The sequence below is a fragment of the Kryptolebias marmoratus genome, linkage group LG13 (genome assembly GCF_001649575.2).
Source record: "Kryptolebias marmoratus isolate JLee-2015 linkage group LG13, ASM164957v2, whole genome shotgun sequence".
In the NCBI taxonomy this organism is placed as follows: Eukaryota; Metazoa; Chordata; class Actinopteri; order Cyprinodontiformes; family Rivulidae; genus Kryptolebias; species Kryptolebias marmoratus.
Genome location: NC_051442.1, coordinates 19,520,774 through 19,541,306, shown reverse-complemented (window position 1 = coordinate 19,541,306; position 20,533 = coordinate 19,520,774). Strand labels below are relative to the sequence as shown.

Sequence of the window (20,533 nt, the reverse complement as noted above, 5' to 3'; positions counted from 1 at the left end):
ACACTTTTTCGTTGCACATTAATTGACTTTTGCGAATATTAGATAGCGTTTGTTTGCTATTCTTGGATGACGTGTTTCTTAGAAGCTCACTTTCGCAGAAATCTGTCAACAGAACATTTCTGAGCATTGGGTTATTTGCCTAAGTCTAGGATAAGACGGGAGTTTTAAAACATTCCCCTGAAGCTGGACGTGCTTGCTCAGGAGTTTTTTTTAGGTCGACAGACTGCTGATAATTTGTGGGTATTCGTTACCTGAAATGTTTTAGCTCTGATCAGAAGATTCGAATCAGTTTCACCAGTTTAATTAGTTTGTCCAGGAGACGATGTAAGGCAAAATCTGCACAAAGCGATTTTGAATCAGAGGCGTTTCTTTCTATTTTTCTCTTTAGCGCAGGCATCAGGTGGTGCTTTTCTTTATTTTAAGACCCTCAGACACTTCCTTCTACACTTTCTTCATGATTAAAGTGAATGTAAAACAAAAGGGAAAACATTGGTAATTTAAAAAGTTGAACACAGTGAATAAATGGTCATTGTGTTATATCTGGAGTTACAGTTAGACCAAATCTAATTTCCTAGTGTTGCCTGTACCTGTTTGCCTACACGTAGCCCTACACCATGGCTCCATATTGCCCCTTTCACATGTACCCTAACGATCCCGGCTCCACTCTTCTTGGCTCGCTTTGCGAGCGTTTACATCTGCATTTTTTGTACTCGGTCCCTGCTTCGGAGTTGGGCCAGCCGGGCCGGCCCTGCTTCGTGGGCGGAGCAAACTTAGCTCCTGTTCACTCATTGGTCGTGGGTGTGACCAGATGCAAGCATAAAGAGCGAACGGTAGGAATATAAACAACAGCGTTAGCTTACCCTGCAACGTTTATGCCGTCTGTCCCCCAGCTGAAGGTGCTGTAAAGCCTGAAATCTCCGGCGGATAACAGCCGTCCGACTCCGCGCAACAATCTCAGCATCCAGAGCATTTCTTCCACTGTGCCTCTCTTCCTGAAGTCTCAGGAGAATCTTCATAAGTTTAAAAAACAGCAACAACACAGGGCCAACTTAGCGCTTTCATTGTTTATACAACTTGCACTAAATTTCTGTAGCGCACCCCCCGCGCCACGGCCCCGCCCCCCGCAACACGAGGACGCGTTCCTCTGCTACCGACCAAACTGGCCGGTGTGAACGCCATGCATTCTTTATCGAGCCGAGCCAAGTAGAGCCGGACTTCTGAATTAGGGTCCATGTAAAAGAGGCATATGTGAAGTCACGAGTCTTATCAGCTTCTTGATTCATACCAGACAATATGCCGGTGTATGGCACACAGCCAGGGAGGTTCTCAGTTTCCTCACCTTAGTGGCAGATGCTTGCAGTCGCTTGAGTTTTGAACGTGTTCAAAACTTAGTGTGAAAATTCTTTCATTTCTTTTTTCTTTTTTTAGTCCTAGGTCATTGTGGAACCTGTCGAGAGCGCTAGAGCTGTATTTTGTCACCTGCACAGCAGCTCTCCTCTGACAGAAAACATCCGAGTGCCCATGTCTAAAAACAAATCAAAGGTGTACTCCAGTAGATTGAATCTCAAATGTGGGCTCAGCTCCTGGGGTGGGGACAAAGTGGGCCGGTAGGATGCGGGCAACGAAATCAAATGCATCGCACACAAAAATCAGCCACGATCTTAAAAAACACGTGGCTTTCCAGTTGTTCGGTAGCAAGAGCTCAGAATTCAGCGAGACTGCAGCTGAAAATTCACCTATTTTCTTGCAGTTTTCCCAGAATTTTGAGTCGCCGTCTAGTCTCCAGCAGTCGCAGCCCAGTGAGACCCTAAATTTACCTCCGAAGTCCCGCTGCTGAGGCTTTGGGTGCGTGCACTTGCGTCGCCGCTGAGGGTGGCCGGGGTATTCTGTGTTTCTTCGTTTTCACCGGTCCAACAGGTTAAAGTGGAGGAGCTGCTAAGCCTTGACCGTAGCCTTTCAAAATAAAGGTTATGATGGCAGAAACAAACCCAAAAGTAGCACTCCATCTGCAAAAGCGTCATGGTCTTTGTGGTCTTTGTGGTCATTGGTGTAGTACCGCTGCTACCTCACGATCCTGTTAGCAGTGTGTGCTTGCTGGATGCGGGTGGACAAATATTTTTTTTTTTTGAATTACTTTTTAAACCGACAGTCTCATTAATTTGTCAAATTGGCGCATTTTAATGACTCCATTCCAAATCAACATGAGCTACTTTTTAATAGTACGTCTACAATAGTACCACTGTTGGAGCCATTGTCATTAGTGATATTTGTGACAACACACCTTTATTTGAAGTGTCCCCCTGACATCGTCCATTTCTAGGGCCAGATAGCCCTGACCCCTTCACCCTCCCCACCTTCCCAGCGTACAAGAAGGTGTGTTGGGATTTAGCCGTACGGTGGTGCTTTCAAACAAGCAGACAAACACACAAGCTGCTACTAAGGAGTTTATTTAGGGTCATGGCTTTTATTAGATCAAGCACAGCAAGGAGATTACAGGAAATTGCCGGGTGGGGTTCAAGGGTGTGTGCGTGCGCGCGAGGAACAGCGCTCTCAGCCAAACATGTTCTACAGATGTTGAAATTAAGTGTTCAGTGTCTTCAATTTGTAGGTGCCCCAGACGGCGCTCGGGACTGAAGCGGGGGGAGTGTAATTATGTACGCAAATCCCTAATGGCGAAAAAGGATGCACGCAAAACACAGACTAAACCAAAAAAAAAAACCCCGCTGAAATATGTCTGTGTAAAGTCAGCGTTGTGTTTGGGTTTGTTAAATGACTGCTTCTTGTTGGTTTCTGAGTTCAGCTGGGTAAATTGTTGAATGGCAGAAACAGATAACCGGCGTTTCGTCGTTGTTATTTTTTTGTCGAATTTAATCATGTCGGCCTTGTTCGATTTGTTTCCATCCATTCAACATGACTGACACAAGGGACAGAGTACAGCTTCATCTGACACGATGAGTTTTTGTTCCAGTGGAGTGCAGCAGTCTGACGATGCTTATTAAAAGAAAAAATCGTTTATCTGGGAAGATTAGTTTGACCACCTTAATTAAAATAAATGAGACTCAGCTCTGGTTAAAGTTGCAGCAAAAATAATAGCTTCATCAATAAATCGAGCCACATAATTAAAGCCAAATTAAGTGTACTTCCTGTTATAGTTGTGTGTTCAAAGTGTAAATGATCACCTAGTGTGGACCACTGTTTTGATTAAAACTGAGCTGAGCTGCGGCAGTTGTTAGGAGGTTTAACGCAACTGGTAATTTGTAGGAACGTGGTGATTTTTTTTGTTTTTTATTCTGTTGTTTGCCCAGCTGAGCAGGTCTTATACCAGACATCCCTCTTATTTAACAATTTTGAGCCTAACTGGGTTGATTCCTAACAGTTTTTGTGTTGCTTTCCGCTTGTTTTCAGGATTTCTCCATCCCAGACTACCGTACACACATGCAGGATCCTCAGGGTCGGAGAAGACCCTCCCTGCTGTCGGAGTTCCACCCTGGAACTGAAAGGTACCGTTTTTAATTTATTTTACTTTTGAATTAGTTTCTCGTTGTTATCCTCTTACATTCGTTAGCTTCTGATACTTTCCCTGCTTGTTTTTTTTTTTTTTAAATCTATTTTTCATTTTCCTCCTTCAGGCCTCCGGAGAGACGCCATGGTTACATGGAACAGCAGTTTCTTTCCATCACATCTCAGACAGAGCATGAGGCCTTGGAGGTTAAACGCCCCCGCATGGACACTGTTGCTGAAGCCCACATCAACCGCACCCCTCCCACTGCTGGGGGTATCGTGCTGCCCATGCCTCACTCTGTGCAGGACAGTTTAAGAGCCTCTGTGGATGGCAAAAAGGTGGGGCTTAGTCTTTCGTACTACATTTTGGTAGATGTTTAGTAGTTAGTTTACATCAAGCTAAAATCAACCATTTATCTTACTGCCTTTATGGACTTTGAAGTTAAAATTGGATATTTGTTGCGTCCAGATTCACGCCATCTCTTTCATTCTTCACCCTTTTTTTTCTTGATGTCAGGAGTCTCAGTTCACCGTCAAAGTGGAGTCCCCGTCCTCGGGAGGTCCTTCGCTACCCATGGGGGAGGAGCAGGACACGTCGCCTTCCAAGCTCTCCAAGGAGGAGCTGATCCAAAGCATGGACCGAGTGGACCGGGAGATCGCTAAAGTGGAACAGCAGATTTCAAAGCTGAAGAAGAAGCAGGTGAGGAACCGAGCCAGGTCTGAGCAAGCGTCAAGGACAAAGAGCATACAACGTTTTGCGATGTAACACCAAAAATGTCCCAAAACGCCGTCGTAACCACGCCGGGCCTGTGTGTGGTGCTGCGACGGTGGCGCGAAATGCATCAAAAACTGGAAGCAAGGCGTGGAGGTTGCATTTTAGCCGTCTTCATGAAAATGCAAGGATGGCGTCCCAAGATTTTTACTTTTTTTTTTTTTTACTCTGGAACCCATTTTTAAAATATATTATTTTAGTTTGACCACAAGGCTTAAACAAAAAAAAATTTTTGTATATTTACAAATAAATGTTCATGTGTAGACAGCCCCTTCAGAGACGGAGTAAATGTTGCAGCAGGGAGTTTTTGTAGAACTGAAAAGTGAGCAAATTACTGGCAGTCTTTATGTACTCATTGGTGTTTCTTTCACCCAAAAAGTGTCAGCCACCTGGTTCTGCACAGAGCCTACTGGATCTGAGGAGAAGCATCATACAAAGCAGCGTGTTTTTGCAAAAAGCTGCAGAACCTCGACTAGGAAGTAATAGTTAATATCTAAACACGTCCTCATCACGTAAACAAGCTACATCAGCCCCGCTTCGCTGAATTATTATTGTTGTTTATGTAAAAATGCTCAGTGTTTCCTCAGAGTTGACCGCTTTAAAGCGCTGCCAGTTTGTTGATGCGAGCAGATAAAAAAATGTGAGACTTGCACAAATGTTTATTCCTCCTCGACCTTTGAAACCTTTGTGTTGATTGATGTCAGGTGGTGCAGGCAGGGTAGCTGGGCTCAGGTTGGATGCATTAAAAGCAAAACAGGAAGTTTGGGTTTCCTTTGACATGTATGTTGATGACACATTGTCTGTTTTTTTTAATATATATATATATATATATATATATATATATAGGATTTCTACTTTGTAAGATGTGTTTAAACTGCTTTGGCTGCTGTGACTCGGCTTATCTGCTTACATTTGGTTGCTTAATGTTTTTCAGAAAATTTGCAAAACTCCTGTTAAGTTGCAAGATTTCCTAATGATAAATATAAATTTATTAGTAGGGAGTAAAACTCTTATTTACAGTCAGTTCTGGTCTTTGAACTGATCTGATATGTGGTGGCTGGTGTTTGTGCATATTGGGCAGCTGAAGAATTTATATTTTTATATTGGCTATAAAGATATACATTTTTATGCCCTTGCAGTATGTCAGGTTGTCCAACTACAGGCCAGTTCTTTTAGCTGGTATGCCAGTAACTTGGCATATTAAAATTAGCAAAATAAACCCACAATTCTGTTTTTAGACCTTATTTGGTGATAGAGAAACAGACTAAATTAATCTTTTCTAAGTAGCTAATTACAATCCTGCTCGATTTTACAAAAAGTGATCTTAAGCAGCTCTTAAAACGCGGAGTCAAAAAACAGTTCATTCTAATGCTTTCCCAAAAATAATATTAAAAACAAGGTTTTAGCTTTCCAGGCCTTTTTTATTTTCATTTTTTTACTTGGTGTGCTTGTTTTCGAGATTTTAGATATCTTTTAAAACCCGTCCTTTTGGGTTGTAACGTCCAGTTTATCTGCCTTCATTCTTCCAGAATATTTTCCTGGGATTTGTTTATTTGCAGTAATTTCAGGAGTTCCCACTCATGTGCGTGCACATCTGCAGTTTGTATGTGGACGGTTTGCCTTGCGTGCATCGCTCCAGCTCATCTGATTTGCTAGCCCGCCTTTATCAACATGACCCCTGTGGCAGAAACGATCAGGGAATAGGCAGATAAAACCTGCACGGCCCTCAGAGATCAGGGCGATGGGGTCCAGTGAACACAGTCAAAACAAAACCGCGTTTCTCATCGTTCTCGAAAAACTAAAAAACAAATGCAGACAAATTTGGTTTAGGCGTGTGTAGAAAATTTGGGCCCCTGGTGGTTTTGTTTGTTATATTTTCTTGTGTGTTTCTTGTCAAAAAAAATTAGTTTAACATGTTGATGTTGTCTCCTAGCAACAACTGGAGGAGGAAGCGGCAAAGCCCGTGGAGCCGGAGAAGCCGGTGACCCCTCCCCCGGTGGAGCACAAGCACCGCAGCATAGTTCAGATCATCTACGATGAAAACCGGGTACGTTGTCCAGACGCACGACCTGCACAAAGGGCGAAGCCGATTCGCCTGTTCCAATCGAACCGCAGCGAGCCGGGAACGCGTGTGCATCCTTACAGCAGCGGATAACCATGGCGACCACGGCCGAGCAGCGAACGTCCCCTTAAACTAAACTCTTCCTTTTTGTCGACGGACTCATCTGGAGTTCAGTTTCACCCCGTTGAGCTCGTCGCTGCTCTTTTACCCAGCTGTGTTCAGTTCCAACTTAAGCAAGCCGAAGATCCCCCCCCCGTCCGAGCTGTCTGCCTCATTTGTATCTCGGTGCGCTGAAATGCGCCCCCTCCCACAGCAGGGCGGGGAGAGGAGGGCGCGTTAGCGTGCGTGAGGGGGGGAGGGCGGGGTCACTGGAGTTCATCGCTGTCAGACAGTGTTGTGGTGGGAGAGTGCTGAGACACACACTCCTTCCCAGTCAAGCGTTAACCCTTAAGGATGTAAAGCTGCTCGGGCTTCGTGTGCAGCTTTCCGTCTGGCAGCTGCGCTTGTTTGTCTCCGTCTGTTGATGAGGGCCCGTGAAATTACACAGCGACTCATTATGTTCCTAATGATCTCGTATGAGCTCAAAGCCTCCGCTGATCCAGGAAAAAATCTCCTGCCAGACCCAGCAATTATTTTTTTGTATCACGTATTGCTCTTTTCAGGAGAGCGCAGCTGTTCTCTTCATGAAAGGCCGAAGCTCATAGTTTAAGAGCAATTATGGACACATAGGAAGTTTGTTTTTATTTTTTAATTATGAAAAATCAAAGAAGCGCCAATTTGTTTTTCTCAGTTTGTTGTTATAGCCTGCCTGTGTGTTTGTCTGTTGTGTCAGCAAAATATCTTATGAAACACTGGACCGATTTGAATGAAATTTCCAGAAAGTGAACATTGGATGTAGATCTAAGACTGATTTAAATTTGGAGTCAATCCAATCCAAGATGGCGCCATAATCAGTTGAATGTAGCAAACACAAACATGACTATAGGGCAGGTATTTTTGTCAGATATGGAGCTGAAATTTGGTGTGGTAGTAGTTGAGCATCGTCCGCAACACGTACTATGTGTGCTAACGCATGTCATAAGATCTTTGGCATTACCTGTTGATGTCAGCCCCGTTTGTCTGTTAGCAAAATATCTCACAAACCACTGGACTGGTTTTAACGAAACTCTTAGAAAGTAATAATTAGATGTGCATCTACAGCTGATTACATTTTGGAGTTCTCCCAATTTAAAATGGCTGGCACAGCTAATTAACACCAGCCAGTACAAAAATGGCTCAAACTCAGTCGTTTTAACAGCTATTGAGCTAAAGTTTGATGTGGTAGCAGCTGGGAGTCAATCACAAAACACGGTCTGAGTGCTAACACGTCACGCAAGAAATCGCAATAGTGTGTGAGATAACGCATAACATCATTTATAAAGTTTGACAAAGCAGCTGTAACTTCATCCCTTCTTATCATAAGATGATCTCAGCGATCTGTATCCCACATAAAAGACTCACATTCCTTAAAGGAATGCCAGGCCTTTTTTAATTAAAAACAATTTTGGTGTCATTTCCTTTTTATTTCTGTGTCACTCTTGTCGTGCTGTTTGTAGGACGTATTAGTCGTCACGTCTAATTGTTGGATCAATCTGTCAATCACTTCTCTCCAGAAAAAGGCAGAGGAGGCCCACAAAATCCTGGAAGGTCTTGGTCCGAAGGTGGAGCTGGTATGTTACGGGTTTAATAACATCTTTCCAGCTTTAAAAAGGGATAAAATGCTTGTGTATCACATGTTACCGAACGGTTGACGAGTGATTCACCAGGTGGTGTTTTTTCCTTTTTTCAGCCGTTGTACAACCAGCCATCGGACACAAAGGTGTACCATGACAATATCAAAACGTAAGTGTCAGCACTTGTTTCCTAAATCGTTTTTTTATGAACATCTTAATGTTGTGCAAACATGCGGATCCTCTCAGTAGAGGAAAGTAACTCTGATCTCCGTCCTCGTAAAGCCAACTGCTAACCTGGCTGCTGAGTCACCTGACTGAGTTACCTTAGTGACACCGAGGAAGGCGATTGAGACGCGAAGCGACGATGTGTGTGTGTGTGTTTAGAGTAGGTTGTGTTGAAGGCCATGGCGTCTGGGACAACCCCCCACCACCACCTTCACCTTATCAGCGCGCGCCACCAGAGCAGCCCATCTGGCTGGGCCTTTTATCGGGATGGAGGGTTTTTCTGTGTGAACCTGCTGAACAGGCCACACTCTCAGGGTCAGCGCTCTGACTTATTTTCTCCCCGCAGCCGCCGTCATGTGTAAACAGAAGAGTTCCCAGTATTCTGTCCCTGTCACGCTGCAGATAAACAGAGCTTCCAGACGAGTTGTTGGGATTAACTTTTTTACTCTAAATGTGCCCGCTAAACACAAACATCTGTGGCCAGACGACAGTTTTGACGTTAAGGCACTGTATGGAGTTTAGCAGTTTGTGAATATATAAAAAAAGAAATAATTTGCTGACTTGCTATTGTGGTCTTTCAGGAACCAAGTCATGAGGAAGAAGCTCATTTTGTTTTTTAAGAGGAGAAACCATGCACGCAAACAAAGGGTAAGAGTCCCGGCTGTTATTAAAGCAAATCGGATGATGTAGTGGTTGGACCTGTTTTAAATATTTGTGTCAGCGATACAGACACAAAGGAAGCAGTTCTTTTCTTTCCCACAGTCAATAAAACCATCTTCACATGTGACTGCGTGCACTCAGATGACCTCCGCTCTCAGTGTCGAGGCTTTGAACACAACTTATTGCAGAAATGCTTCCTAATGTTTGAAAGATTGGAAACAAGCTGCAGTCTGTCCGATCATAAAGTGCAAATTCGTTTGGAATTACAACGCAAACTGTCACCCAGGACACGGCAAGAGTTTTAAACAAAACAACTGGACTTCTTCTTTTCCTTATTAAAGATGCTTCTCTTCACACCCGAGGAGCTTTTCCTGCAACCCTCAGATGAGAAGCGAAGCGTCTTCGACAAACAGGGAAAAAAAAGCCCAGTTGGTTTGTTTAAACTTTTAGGATTTAAAATGAAAAGAAGACGGTTTAATGCAGAGTTTTACACACGCTGAGAGGATCTGTTTTTAGTGGAAACAGAAGTAGGCCTATAGGGAGGGGTTATGAACAGTGAATATCTTATCTGTTGTAGATACCTTTTTGAACGACTTCAGTTTGAGAAAACAAATTTTAATTTTGACCAGATTAACGAGCTAAAGGCTAGTTTGAACAAGGCCGACGCCAAAGTGAAAAAGCGGTTCATGTAAACACGAATTTGTGACCTTTTAAATCGCAGTCAGTTTCCAGTTACTTTGTTATTTACAAAGAAAACTGTGGTTGTTTAAAAGCACAGTTGGCAGCAACAGCTAGCTGTAGCACTTCCTGTAGTATTTCTATCAGAATAACTGTGTAATGCAGGATTGATGGTGGTTTATAAAACACTGTTTGCACGAACCACTGTTAAATTTTCGAGACTGGAGCTGTGTAGGATGGCTCTGTTCATACTAGCCATTAGCTCATCAGTCCAGTCAGTAATACTCTCCAAACTGATGTCGTTCAAATAGCTATCTGCAACAGGTAAGATATTAACTGTTCTTACTACAGTCTGACCCTTACTTTAAAGAACATTTAATTTAGTTTTAGATTATTTTTTCAAACAGGAAAGTTTTAGTGTTAAACACATAATAGCAGTTTCATGTCTTTACTTCAGCCTGATGAGACTTTGAGCAGAAATATGCTGACCAACATCTCCACAGTCTCTCATGAAACTACATGACTTTACATTAGTTACATTTATCCTGCAGACACTTTGAAGTTCCGATTGTATTCGGGGTGGGGGTTATAATTTATTTTAGCTGCGTCGCATTGCAGACACAAAGGGCTCCTCGTCAGTTTTCAAAAGTCCAAATTGATTTTGTTAGCTTTAATCTGCGCTGCACTTTGAGAGAATCAGCCAAGAAGTTGCCGTGCGGTGCGTTTTGTCCTAGTACAGTTGCCGTAGTTGCTATGGTAGAAACACGTTGCAGTTTGTTTTCACATCTTTTTCATCTTTTATTCATTGAACCTTGAAGAATATATGTCTCTAAGTCACAGTTGAAGTTATCATAACACGACTGTCTTTAGTAATAACTTTAAAACGTTTGTTTTGTGTTTAAATTTCAGTGATAAACGTAATGCTAATCGTGTTAGCTTTTTTATGTCGTTTTCAGTGTTAAGTTAGCATCTATGCTAATTGTTGGGCAGCAGCCTGTGATTAATAGGGGTTTTTGGCATATGTTTTTATGCAAGAAAATATATAAATCAGTTTTTATTTATGTAAAATAAGTCTTTCTGTTTGTAAAGTTGAATTTCCATATCTGTTTCATAGTGTTTTAGGATGAACATGACAGTCTTACCAGCTGCCTCTTGGTGTATATTCACAAAGCTGATAACCGCAGATGATTAAAACGCATCAGTAATTGTTTTATAATTGCAACGCAGACTTCTGAATTGTAGCCGAATCATGGGGTGCCTAAAGATTCCCACACCTAGATTGTATTTAGAAGCAACATGAGCTTTGTTGTCTTGTTCAGGGATAAGTTCACATGTAGACAAGGAACGTCTGGGATCAAATGACTCGCTCTTTAGTTACAGCCACCCTTTAGGCGCTCTTGGCTAACCAAGTAAATTAAACCTCAGACCCTTTCAGGGAATTTAATTTGATGCTGAAAGACTGTGGAAGTTGTAAAATTATACAGCTGATCCGTTTCCAGAACAGGAGGCGCCTCGGTTTCCCCTGTTTGTTTGGCTGTATTGTGTGAGGCAGTAGCAACTTTTGTGTGCGCTAGAAAAATAAATATAGTCAGATCAAACAACATTTCTGAGAAACGATTAGCCAAGCCACTGGCTGCGTTATCAGTTTCTTCAAATATTGCAGGATCACCTAGTGTTTAAACAGTGTGTATTTGTGTTGCCGTGGGTCAGCGGGGCTAACCTCGCCGTGGCTGCTCCCTGTCAGAGTCAGGCAGACCTTTTAGACTCTGAACAATGGAGGAGCGCACATGGCCTCGTGCCAACAGGAAGGTGAATTGTTTGTCGCCTGCAGCACAGAGTTGAAATGAGGTTGTTTTGTCCTCGTCGCCGTGTTTCTGTATCTCCACTGTGCATTTTAACTCTCGCGCGTCTGGCCTTTTGCTGCTTCTTTGGTGGGTCTTGTAGCCTTTGTGTCAGGCGGACTATCTTTATTTGACGAGTAAAGGGCGGACTTCAGTAATAAAACTGCAGGGAGGTTTTGAAAACACACCAGTTGCATCAGAACAGATTGTGCGTGGGTCAGAAGACAGAATCGGACACAAACCCAGAAGAAACGGCGCTAGTTACTGAGCAGCATGTCTGTCTCCTGCTCCAACCCGCCTGTCATTGTGTTTACGCTTTTGTTCACATTTAAGGATAAATTGCCAAACAAATTACCCTGATGAGGCAAACAAACTGAGCTATTTCTCTCTGGTTACTGTTGCTTAGTAAGGTGATTATTAGATTTCTTTTAGATTTGCCCTTTAATTTGTCCTATTCTGCTAACATAACAACAAATACCTCCACACCCGAGCTGTGATATTTAATAAGAATGTAAAATATGTTTGTGTGGTGAGCTGCTCTTTTTCTTTTTGGTTATGTTTTAGGGCTGAAAGGTTTCATCAAATAACTCAATTTGCTACGAGAAATCCTTGAGGCAAAAAACTTTGATTGGATGCTTAGTTTAATACACAGAACTGCGTGCCGCTCGGTGGTTACCAAGGACCGTTTTCGCTGTCGCACAGCATGCTTATGTTACGTTTTGTGAAATGGAAGAACAAGGGAAATGGCTCTTTAAAAACGCAGAGAAAAAGGACGATAGTTTGGGGCTTTTTCAAACAGACGAAAAGCAGAAATGCTCGACAGCAATGATTCCCAAAGTTGGGGTCGGGACCCCAACACCAAGTAGGGGTCCTTAGGTAATCTCCAAATATCAACTTACAATTAAAAATCTAGTTTTGTTATATATTTGTTACAGCAAAATTGAAATGCAAGTCATAAATTGATTTAAAAATAGCATAATGGATAAGACTGTTTGTATTGTCATTATTTCCTCATTTAATAGGATCTTTAGCATTTTTGGATATTTAAACAGCCAACAGATGGGGTCACACACCTTTGTAACTTTATTTTATGGGTCGGAGGCTGAAAAGTTTGGGAACCACTGCTCTACAGCACAACTGAATCAACTCGCCAACAACAGCGTGATGAGAACAAGAAGTTTGTACAAAGAGACCCACGGGTTTCTGATTGACAAGACACGCAGACACGTTCAGTCTTTACAGTGAGAGCAACAAGCAGAAACATCCCGCACAAACTGGAGCACAAAGAAAACGTCAGACAGGAGCTGTACCACCGTGCACGGCAGATAGAAAACTCCAGTACCTCTTTGCATCTTTATGCACAAACTTGCAACAAGCTTGGAGGAGAAATTAAGTCTCTGACTGTTCGTGAGGCGTTCTTATCAAAGGAATCACAAGTTTTTGGATTTCCACATTTTCATACATTATCTCAGCTGTAATAAGGAGCTCACCTACCTTCAGTCTGATTCAGTGTCAAAGAAATATTTCCAGAAGAACACAAAGATAACGTTCTGGAGTGGTAAAGGACAAGAAGTAACATTCAGGGTTCTGCAAACAAAGAGGCACAGCTTTTATTATCCTTTCCATGCCACTAGGAGAGTCGAATACATGGTAACACAAAGTACATATGTTACTTGTTATAATTGTTTTCATAATTCTGTTTAAGCAGCGTATCATATATGAAAATTAAAAAAATGTCAGCAGTGATCATTTGGTTCAGGGTGACAATGTGAACCAATGTCTTGATACAACACGTCCACGCTTCTTTTCGTCTCAAACAGGAGCAGAAGATCTGCCAGCGCTACGACCAGCTGATGGAGGCCTGGGAGAAGAAGGTGGAGCGCATGGAGAACAACCCCAGGCGCAAAGCCAAGGAGAGCCGAACACGGGAGTACTACGAGCGGCAGTTCCCAGAGATCCGCAAACAGAGAGAGCAGCAGGAGCGCTTCCAGAGGTAACAGGAAGTGGAGCTGAATAACATTGTTTCAGTGCTTCTTATCAACTTCTGTGAGCTCTGGTTTTCATATTTATACTCGTTCATGCTATTACTTTTCAGTTTTTAATCCAAAACAAAAGCTAAAATCAGAAATTGCTTGTCAAACATTTTGCCAGTGTGACTCTTTTTGAATTGAATTAAGACTTGGTTTTTGGCTAAGAAAACCAGTTGCACTTTTATTGTCTGTTGCACTTTTACATGTCTGTTTTTTTTCTATAATTAGTGTCTAAAATTATGTGAAACAATCTTCAAAATGTTCTGTTTTAAGACCCTTTTTAGGTAGACTTCCTGGTTTTAGGTAAAACTAAAATCTGAGCGCTACGTTACTGAATTTTTACTATAATCCAAAAACATACAGCAACCAGATTATTAAAAATAAAGTCCTATTTTTTGGGCAGTATTGGCTCAAAGATTATTTTACACAGTAGTAAACTGACTTAGAGAAGTACCTATAGTAAGCCTAGCTTTATTTTATTTTTTTATGCATTGATTATGTTAATTGGCATTGTGGCTAAACTGAGACATGAAAATGATTTTAGGATGTCTATCACCCAAACGCAGTACACTGGGTGATGTGTGATGGCCTGCTTTTGAGCAGAGACTCTGGGTGCTTCTGGAAAATCTGGGAAACAAAATGATGCCTCAGTGTCTGGATGGAGATTTGGGGTTTTTATCGAAATAGTTAAGATGTCAGCACCGTTTATGCAGACTGTACTGTGGAGGAGGAAGCAAGTAATAATAGTTCATAGAGAATGCTCTGTTCGTTTTTGGCACAAGGTTTTGCACAGGGCTTTGGACGTTCTAATGAAAAACTGGGACTAAAGTTAAAAGCTGAATTCAACTTATAAGCGTGTAATGTTTCTGATAAATCAGCGCGTCGCTGTTTTGGTTTTCTACAGGGTTGGACAAAGAGGAACAGGTCTTTCTGCAACAATTGCAAGAAGCGAGCATGAGATTTCAGAAATCATTGATGGTCTTTCTGAGCAGGAGGTAAGTTCTAATTGCTGTGAGTTTTCAATGTGCCCTGTGACCTTTTTCCCCTTTAAAACCACAAGTGGATGGTCTTTGCAGGGTCTTAGTGAGGTCTTCAGGAGCCTATTAAAAACACAGTGGGCTCCTCATTACGTTTGATAGAGAGTGATAAGTTCACCGTGGGTTTGAGGATGACAGAAAGTCCATAATGAGTCCATAGGGGCCCTGGTTGGAGCGTCGTAGCAGTGTATCCATTACATGGGTCCCACGCTTACTGATGACTGTCAGGACTTTGAAGCAGCACTGATCACGCTGGTCTCACGTTGGTCTCATAGTTAGACTACAACTTCATCAAGTCCACACCGTGCTGGCAGTGGCCCAAGTAACTTATTGGTGGCGCAGCTGCTACATGTCACGACATCGTGTCCTGCCACTGCTCTTGCTGCAGCCATTGGGTTTCAGTACGCTCTCACCACACGACTATATCGACCAATATACACTCTATATGCTGCGCTCAGCTGCCTTTAGCCTGCCTTTTGGACACAAATCAAGAAGCATTTGTTTTCATCATGGTCATCATGGTGGACGAGGAAGCAAGGAGGGTGGATCTAGTCAAGATACTGCACTGGAACCCCTTTCATCTGCATCCTCTCATGCTGCTTGAGCTTGATTGCAGTAATGACCTCTTCAGGTATGACGGTGCTGCTGGTCTTTCCTCCTCCACAGCAAAGCTGATTGTGAAGGCCCAGAAACATCCCATAGGTACAAGAAAATTCCACAGAGCACGACAAGGTCATGAAAATAATGTGGCACAGACATAATACCTGTGATCTTTGTGTGGTAAGCTTCATTCTCATGTGGTCCATAAGAACTGCCACTTCACAGAGCCTGTGACATGCTACAGTCATGGGTAAATGTGGTTTTATCATCATAGGTATGTGCTCTGACCTCTGACTTGCTTTTTTATAAAAGCATCTTGTTTGTTGGTCAACAAAAAGCTTTCAATGTGACGCAGCGACAGTGGGAGACAATAAGTGTTCATCAGCTTTATACAGCTCTGAAATGGACTCAAAAATCAAAAGACTGTCAAAAGGGGAAAGACTCAGCTACAAATTTAGAGGTTTGAGTAAAAGTCACAAAAGTATTGAAATCTTACGAAAGAGATTCACTACAGTGATTGCTCGCCAATACCCAGGATAAGTTATTGTAAAAAGACTAGAACATTTTCTCTGCCCCCTTTATTAAACACCCATCATCATGGCTTGGTACATCTGAGGGTGGAAACTGAAATAAACACCTCAATGGGAGAATGGTTGTTATTGTTTTTGTACTGTGAAGAAGATTTCTGTAAACGGTGCAGTGATTTATCAACCAAGGGAGACAGTTCTCTGTTGGACCGACACCGACCGCTTTCACCATGTTTCCCCCAGAACAACGAGAAACAGATGAGACAGCTGTCGGTCATCCCTCCCATGATGTACGACTCCGAGCAGAGGCGGGTGAAGTTCATCAACATGAACGGCCTGATGGACGACCCAATGAAAGTGTACAAAGCACGGCAGTTCATGAATGTTTGGACCGAGCATGAAAAGGAGATCTTTAAGGAGAAGTGAGTTGTTTGGTGATGAACTTATCTTGGTGTCGCTGCAGGGCAGGGATAGCCCATGTATTTTAAAGCTGCCTTAATAGAGTGGAAAAAAGATTTTATTTATGGTTTTTTTTCTTTTCAGGTTCATACAACACCCCAAGAACTTTGGCTTGATTGCCTCTTATCTCGAAAGAAAGGTAAACTGTGGCTTGTACTGTCATATCTCATCCCTTCTTTGGCTGTTTCGGTGACGTATTATTCCAGACCATAACAGGTTGTATTAGATTTAGTAGTGTTTACTTAAGTTTTATTAAATCATTTTAGAGCAACATAATCTGATCTGATGCCCGAGAGTTGCATGTTAAAGAAATAATGAATAAGAAAACTGTATATTAAGTGTATAAATAAAGCTCCAAGTGACACATCTTGATGTTAATAAACTATTAAAATATATGCAAATGCTTACATGTGTTATAATTTCTTCTTTCAGTGTGTATCTGATTGTGTCCTGTTCTACTACTTGACCAAAAAGAGCCAGAACTACAAGACGTTGGTCAGACGAAGACGAAAAGGAAGGAACCAGGTAAACCTAAGACTCCTGTACATACAGTGTGTTTGTCAGCAATGTGGTGCCTGAGTATTTACCAGGAATGGGTGAGCTCAGTGTAATTCTCTTTGAAAGGATAATAAGTAACTTTCCTTGATGAGTAAAAAATTAATGCTTTAAGAAATGCAAACTCAGTTGAAGCCTAACTCTAGAAGAACAATACTTTGTTCTGGTGCTTCCCTGAAAGCTGAGATGAGTCCAGACTTAGAAGAACAATAATATGTGTTGAATTTGTAATACGAGCCATCAGTTAGCTGGAAGTTGGTGTTGTTTGCTGCATTGTTTGTCAGATGTTTCTGCTACATTTCTTTCATGCCTCACTGTACTACGTAACAGTCTGGTAACGCGTTTTTTAAGATTTTGTTATTTTGTTGTGGCTTTTGTGCATTTGCTAATTCTCCCTAAAGATGTGTAAAAAAGCTCTGCAAAAGGACAGAGCAAGTACACTCTACCCATCATTTATAACTTGAACCGAGTGTTTTATATTTGTATCAATAGTTTGAGCTTAAATTATTACATGCATGTAGCGTACAAAGGTAAACACTTCCATGGTAAACAAATATCCACAATATTTAGGGTCTTCTTTCTACTTTAAAGTTGTTTTATGTTGATAAAATACCCAACAAGTTTGTAAGGGAATGACGAGGTCTCCATGAGATCATCGTCCATAATTTTTTATTAGGCTTTTGAATAACTGGTTTCAAATTAGAGCAGAGATGCTGAATAGGTTAATCATTCAGTTGAGGGATGATTTATCTGATTGGATTTTTAAAACGTTACAAGCTATGATTAATGGGGATTACTGTCTTTTTAGTTGGTTTAAATGAATAATCTCTGGTATAGCAATAACAGTATTTATGTGGAGCACAATCTGATATATCTCAATGAGCAAGTGTGTATTTATTGTTGACAATGTGTTCATGTTCTTTCACCGAGATTTCAACTTCTTACCAATGTTGAAGTATTTTTTAAAAAAGAACTTTCTCTTGAATTGTGTAAATGAAATGCTTCGCTGATGCAGGATGTTGTGTTTTTAGTTGAACGTTGATATTCAAAACTCTGACCCCAGCACCTGATGAAAGAAGGTATTCTTTATTTTGGTCCAAGGAAGATTTGTTTCTACTGTAGCACCGGTTTTGGGGACTCTGGACTCAGTACTTTGGCGGCCCAAGCAGAAAGAACTTTTCTTAAGTAAACATTGGCTCTGAATTTGTACTTAAAGAGAACCAGCCTCCCCCAGTAGCTTTTGAACCACAGAAAGAACTTTAAATAATACCAAAATTATAATAAAAAAAGAACCAAAGTGGTATTGAAAGGTGTTAAAGTTAGTCATTTTAAGATGTGTGCTTATTTCTGCTGCATGTAGTTACTGGTCCCAGTGATAACCCAGATTAAACCTAAAGCGTGTACTTCTGCACAAGATGATGAAAACAAATCGTAGTTTCTTTTAATTATTTTAGTTGACTTTGTGCTGGCTCACAAAATGTCGTCAAATAGTGCAAGGGGGCCACCTGGGTGCTTGTTTGAAAACGGTGTGTGTTCGGTGCTAATTGTATGTTTCCCCATTGAAAGCAACATCCCCTATATGTTAAGCTTTTCCAGTAGTTCTGGTTGTAGAATAAAGCCAAAGCTGCATGGTTGTTTTGGTCATTGGCTGCAACTTGTAGAGAATTGGGGCGTCACAGTTGGTCAGAAACTTGGAATCAGTCAGTAGTGCAGGGGGCTGCTTAGACTGCTGTAAATGGTAGGGGTTTCTATTTTCAGCTATAGTGCATTCACACTCTGCAGTGATATATGTGGTTTATCAGAGAGATCCTTACTGTCCCAGAGACCGAACTTGATCTGCTGGTGTCTGAGATGCTGAAGCTCGCTGAAAGTGTTGGCATGATGACAGAGAGGGAAATAGACGAGCGATTGTTATTTATGTTTGTTTATCAGAAGTCATAATGTGATTGCTGTGTTCAATGTTCTGCAGGGTTTCTTCCAGATGTTCTTGCATGTTTGCTTACTGATGTGTTCAGATTGTGATTGAGTGAATTGATGAAGGGGGTATTTGACCACTGAAATAACTACTGGAGTGTCTTTGCAGCAGCATTCTGCAACGAGCGAGCGTTCACCATTTAGAGAAGATACCACACAGTCTATCATTTATTTATTCATTTTTCCGCCGTTGCTTTATCCTGTTCAGTGTTGCGGGAGGCTGGAGCCTCTCCCAGCAGACAGCGGGCGAGACGAAATATTAAAATATGGAGTAGGGAGGTTTCTACTTCTCGTTGGACTTGTCCCTCATTCACCCCCTGCCACAGCCCTTGTACAGAACATCCTGTCCAATACGTCATCTGGGCTACACAATGGTGTGGTTGTAGATCACATTGGGGGAAGTGAAGGGTACAAGTGTTCGTAGTTACTTCTTAAACACCAATCTATTTCGGTGGATGACCCAGATTTTGTTTAGCATTTGCTATTTTATTGTATTTATTAGTTATTTTTTAGCACGTTTGCACCTTTAGCTACTTGGCACACGCTGACATTTGATACCAATCACTTTTAAGGTTTTGCATTAATATTCATGCAGTTTTAACTTATTCATTATGGCAGATTATTAGGTATGGCCTGCTGCCGAACGATGGGCGATATCTTGGTTTTTTTTTTTTGACCATGTCTGTGGTGTTAGCAAAATATCTCATGATCCACAGGACATGTTTTAATAAAGCTCTCAGAAAGTAACCGGTAGACACAAACATCTACAACTGATTATCTTTTGGAGTCTGCTTGATTCACGATGGCTGCCACAGCTGAGCAACTATAACACAAAAATGCTTATATTTCTGTCAATTTTAAAAACATGGAGCTACATATCCCAACATATACTCAGAGCAGACCGTGCAAGATCTTCCATTATTGCTTTACATAACTTTATTTTCAAGATTTGAGAAAAACGGCTGTAACGTCATCATTTGACAACAAAAGATGATGTTAGTTTAAACCTCTAGGGGCAATATTTATTCCTTCAAGGAATGTTAGCCCTTTATTTTTGCTTTTGGAATGCCCAAGATATAAAGTTTTTTTGGATTCTCAACGTTTTAGTTATGACATTCACCGGTTTATGGCATTTTTCGTGGTTGTTTAAAGAAATGCGCATCGATGTTTAGTGGATTTCCCAGCTTCTGGTGTTCCTTAACCACTGGTGTTCGAGTGAGCAGAGTGAGTCATTAGAGTGGGAAGGAAAAGGACGGAGTGAGCAACAGCAAGAGAGCTGGAATGTAGGGCAAGTGAGTGAAACTGAGTGGAAAAAAAAAAACCCTGAGTGAGACAGAGTCAGCGCTGGCAGCCTCTCTGCTGATTGTGTGCTCGTTTTCTTTCTTTTTTTTTTTTTCATTTCCTTCTTCAGAGAGAGAAAGAGAGAGAAAAAATCCACCCGTTTAAAAACCCCAGTTGGTACAGCCCGGCCATCTGACAGGCCCAAAAACTCACTGTGCTGTTGTGAGTGCCAATCAAAGAGGAGTGCTCAGCGGGGATTACCTTGAGTGACCCTGCATAGATTAGTGCGTGCATGTGAGATGGACAATTCTTTGGGCGGCTTAAGCGGCCTGATGACACGCTTTCCTGGAATATGTGTGGCGGCGGTGCTGCGGCCCGGCAGCCCTTCTAAGGAGCTCTGCTGTGGCGCTGTCCTGCCCCCCTACTGCTACCGTTACCAGCACTATGGAGGCACTGTAGGCTAAATTCACATTTGCAGCACGAGTTGGCTTTGGCACGCAGCAGGGGAAAGGGGTATTTATGACCAGCAAATGAGTGTGCAGGTATGTCACTAACTTTGAGACCATAGCGTTTAAATTTTTTTTAAAATTTAAAACCGTACACTTCTGGTTTTAGTTTA

General features: G+C 41.8%; 1 protein-coding gene across 4 annotated transcripts in view; it reads left to right on the top strand.

Annotated features, from left to right (window-relative positions):
- The window catches only part of ncor1 (nuclear receptor corepressor 1), a 59,319-nt gene that overhangs the window by 4,906 nt on the left and 33,880 nt on the right, over nucleotides 1–20,533 (top strand). For all 4 annotated transcript variants that reach the window (XM_017412528.3, XM_017412527.3, XM_017412526.3 and 1 more), the window contains exons 3-14: nucleotides 3,406–3,500; nucleotides 3,630–3,840; nucleotides 4,019–4,201; nucleotides 6,207–6,320; nucleotides 7,988–8,044; nucleotides 8,164–8,216; nucleotides 8,854–8,920; nucleotides 13,272–13,444; nucleotides 14,386–14,476; nucleotides 15,889–16,067; nucleotides 16,189–16,243; nucleotides 16,537–16,629. In XM_017412528.3, coding sequence (XP_017268017.1) covers nucleotides 3,406–3,500; nucleotides 3,630–3,840; nucleotides 4,019–4,201; nucleotides 6,207–6,320; nucleotides 7,988–8,044; nucleotides 8,164–8,216; nucleotides 8,854–8,920; nucleotides 13,272–13,444; nucleotides 14,386–14,476; nucleotides 15,889–16,067; nucleotides 16,189–16,243; nucleotides 16,537–16,629 — 1,371 coding nt within the window. The remainder of the gene's footprint in view (nucleotides 1–3,405; nucleotides 3,501–3,629; nucleotides 3,841–4,018; nucleotides 4,202–6,206; nucleotides 6,321–7,987; nucleotides 8,045–8,163; nucleotides 8,217–8,853; nucleotides 8,921–13,271; nucleotides 13,445–14,385; nucleotides 14,477–15,888; nucleotides 16,068–16,188; nucleotides 16,244–16,536; nucleotides 16,630–20,533) is intronic.